The sequence below is a fragment of the Phalangium opilio genome, unplaced genomic scaffold (assembly GCF_054372755.1).
Source record: "Phalangium opilio isolate 3A_F unplaced genomic scaffold, DU_Popi_V2 ptg000040l_1, whole genome shotgun sequence".
In the NCBI taxonomy this organism is placed as follows: domain Eukaryota; kingdom Metazoa; phylum Arthropoda; class Arachnida; order Opiliones; family Phalangiidae; genus Phalangium; species Phalangium opilio.
The window spans coordinates 1,752,586-1,755,200 of record NW_028324164.1 but is presented as its reverse complement, the minus strand read 5'-3'; the positions used below and the strand labels follow the sequence as shown (position 1 = coordinate 1,755,200).

At 37.7% G+C, this 2,615-nt stretch overlaps 1 protein-coding gene across 1 annotated transcript; it reads left to right on the top strand.

Annotated features, from left to right (window-relative positions):
• The first annotated feature begins 364 nt into the window (after positions 1 to 364).
• Positions 365 to 1,657, top strand: LOC149680056 (uncharacterized). The gene is made up of 4 exons (XM_089834740.1): positions 365 to 684; positions 746 to 896; positions 1,131 to 1,369; positions 1,451 to 1,657. Exons 1-4 carry the CDS (start codon positions 661 to 663, stop codon positions 1,655 to 1,657), a joined length of 621 nt encoding a protein of 206 aa, XP_089690866.1. The 5' UTR covers positions 365 to 660.
• The last annotated feature ends 958 nt before the right edge of the window (positions 1,658 to 2,615 follow it).

Below are 2,615 nucleotides of genomic sequence, written 5' to 3'. Positions count from 1 at the left end.
ATACTAATATTACGTGCAGAGAAACAAACTTTCAAGGACACGCGTCCATGCTGTGCAATATACCTCACGCCACGAGACACCACTAGTGCCATCCCAAGCTCACTGCATGTGAGAGAATAGCCAACTCTAGCGGTGTCTCTAGGCGTGAGGGTAATTATCCAGTATGGAGGCTTGCCCCTGGTAGTTTGTTTCCCTGCATGTAATATGCGCATTGGAATTATTATTCAGTACTATAATAAATAGCTTCTTATTATAAGATAGCAACATATTAAATCGATTATAAGTATTGAACTTACACTTCAATAAAAGCAGAAAACAAATGCTTACTTTACTATCGTTTGAAATAATTGTGGGCCTTGGCTCAGTAAAGGAGCGTTCAGATTACCCGTTTTTTGTCAGCTGACTGGGTCGGACTGACAAGTCGGTCTGCCAAGTCGGATAGTGTGAAAAAGGGGCCTGACCGGAGTTTTGTCTATCTGTGGACCGGATTTTAATCGGTATACGACCCGATTGGAGTCGCTCTGACCAAAGTCGGAACTCTCTTGAACCAATCAGAGAGCTGCATTTAAAGTCGTAACAGTCACATGATAGACATTATATGGCATATATTTTCCATCACCTCGGTCGCCTCGATTGACGTTTAACCAAGGCTTAGCGAGTATGGGAACGAAAACGAAAGCCGTGGTACGTGCATTTTAATTAATACCTTATAAAATACCTACATCCATTTTTAAAACCATTATAGAAGTTTAATTGGGGAAGCAGCGTCACGCGGAGGTTAATTGAATTTATCAAAGATCGAGATTTCATATATAATTCTAAACATGCCAACTATAAAAAAACAGGCCTGAGAGATGAGGCTTTTGAAGAAATTTCAAGCTTGATTGGATGTTCAGGTAAGGAATGAAGGTTATTTTTATTCATTGTTACTAATAATCATATTAAAACATCGAAAAATACTTGATTTTGGACAATTGTGAACATCCATCATCTTTATTATTTGTTGGTTTTGTTTGATAATTCTAAAGATAAGCCAATTAACCAAACCATGAATAGATTATGACCAAAGGAATTACTGAGACCAAGATAATGATATTGTGGAGCCTTCATTTGGTTGTTGTATTTTGCAGTTTTGGATATCAAATCTCGATGGGAAGGTTTGAGAACCTATTTCTCAAGAGAGCTTGCAAAGGTTGTCTCATCCAAAAAAAGTGGTTCAGGAACGGATGACGTATATGAACCCAAGTGGGACTTTTTTACGGATTTGTTATTTTTAAAAACATCCCTACAACCGAGAAAGGGTCGGTCAAATCTGGACATAACCTCAGTGCCAGAAAAACCACGTAAATCTAATGAGAACTCTTCGGCGGTAAGATAAACATTAAAAACAAACAAAATAATAACAACTATGAAATTATAAAGATATTTTTGTTCGGTTTTGAACACTAAGGAGGTGGATCCAGCCGAATTATGTTCAGCAACTTTTAGTTTCTTTGCCGATGAAATTATTGAACCGGCAGATGATGAAGATGATAATAATGGACCCAAGGAAAAGCTATCGAAAGCGGCTACCCCAGCACCGTCCACATCAACTACATCCTCCACCCATTCAGAATATTCCACTTTAGACCAACGAAAAAAACGAAAAAAAAAATAATCAATCGTTAACCGATGAATTTTTAGGAGAAGCATTATCGTGTCTATAAACCCCGCAAAAACCGCCAGTTGCTGAGGTACGTGACGAGCATGATATATTTGGGGCCTTCGTTGCAAGCCAAATGAGACTTTTAGAGGCCAAAGATGCTGACAAACTTAAATGCCAAATTATGAACATGATTTTCCAAAAAAAACACCAGGATTTTGATTACGAATAAAAAAATGTACAAGAAATGGAAGTATTTTTCTATTTTTATGGCTGTAGCTTGTGAGGATATGTGATTTAATAAATTCGAATTTTGTTCCACTGGAATTCCAATGCGCCTTCATTACAGAAATAATTCATATATTCTTCTTGAACTAGTTTCGCTTCATTTGATTGACGGCATCCTTGGTGAGGTAGTGGCCTCCAATTCGGTGGTTTTTCGCAATTTTTCTTCTTCTTGCTATCTTCACTATCCTCATCTCGTGTTTCATCTTCACACTCCATACCTTCCTGGTTATCAATTGCCTGTTGACGTAAAATGTTGTGTAACGTACAGATGGAAAGGACAATTGTTTCAACGTTTTCTGGGTTAGCTTGGATTGTTCTCAAGACTATTCGGAACCTTTTCGCAAGAATTCTAAAAAAATTCTCTGAAACTCTTCTTGCTCTTGAAAGTCTGTAAGAGCATTACTTCATTAATTACTTTTAAGAACATGCTATACTCAGTGACAACCTTGGATGGGACCTAAATAACACCTTGAAAACCCAGCTTTTTTAGGGCGCTTTAAATTTCCTTCCAAGGTATTTTCTGAGTTTACGCAGATGTCTACTAAAGTTATTCCTCACCGATAATTAAAAACCCTCTTATGGAATGTTAGTTCATTTTTGGAATAGGGTCTCATTACGTTTGGTTTTAATGTGAACGCTTCGTCACCGACTATCACGTATGGTACAGGTTTTACCCTACCGGGCA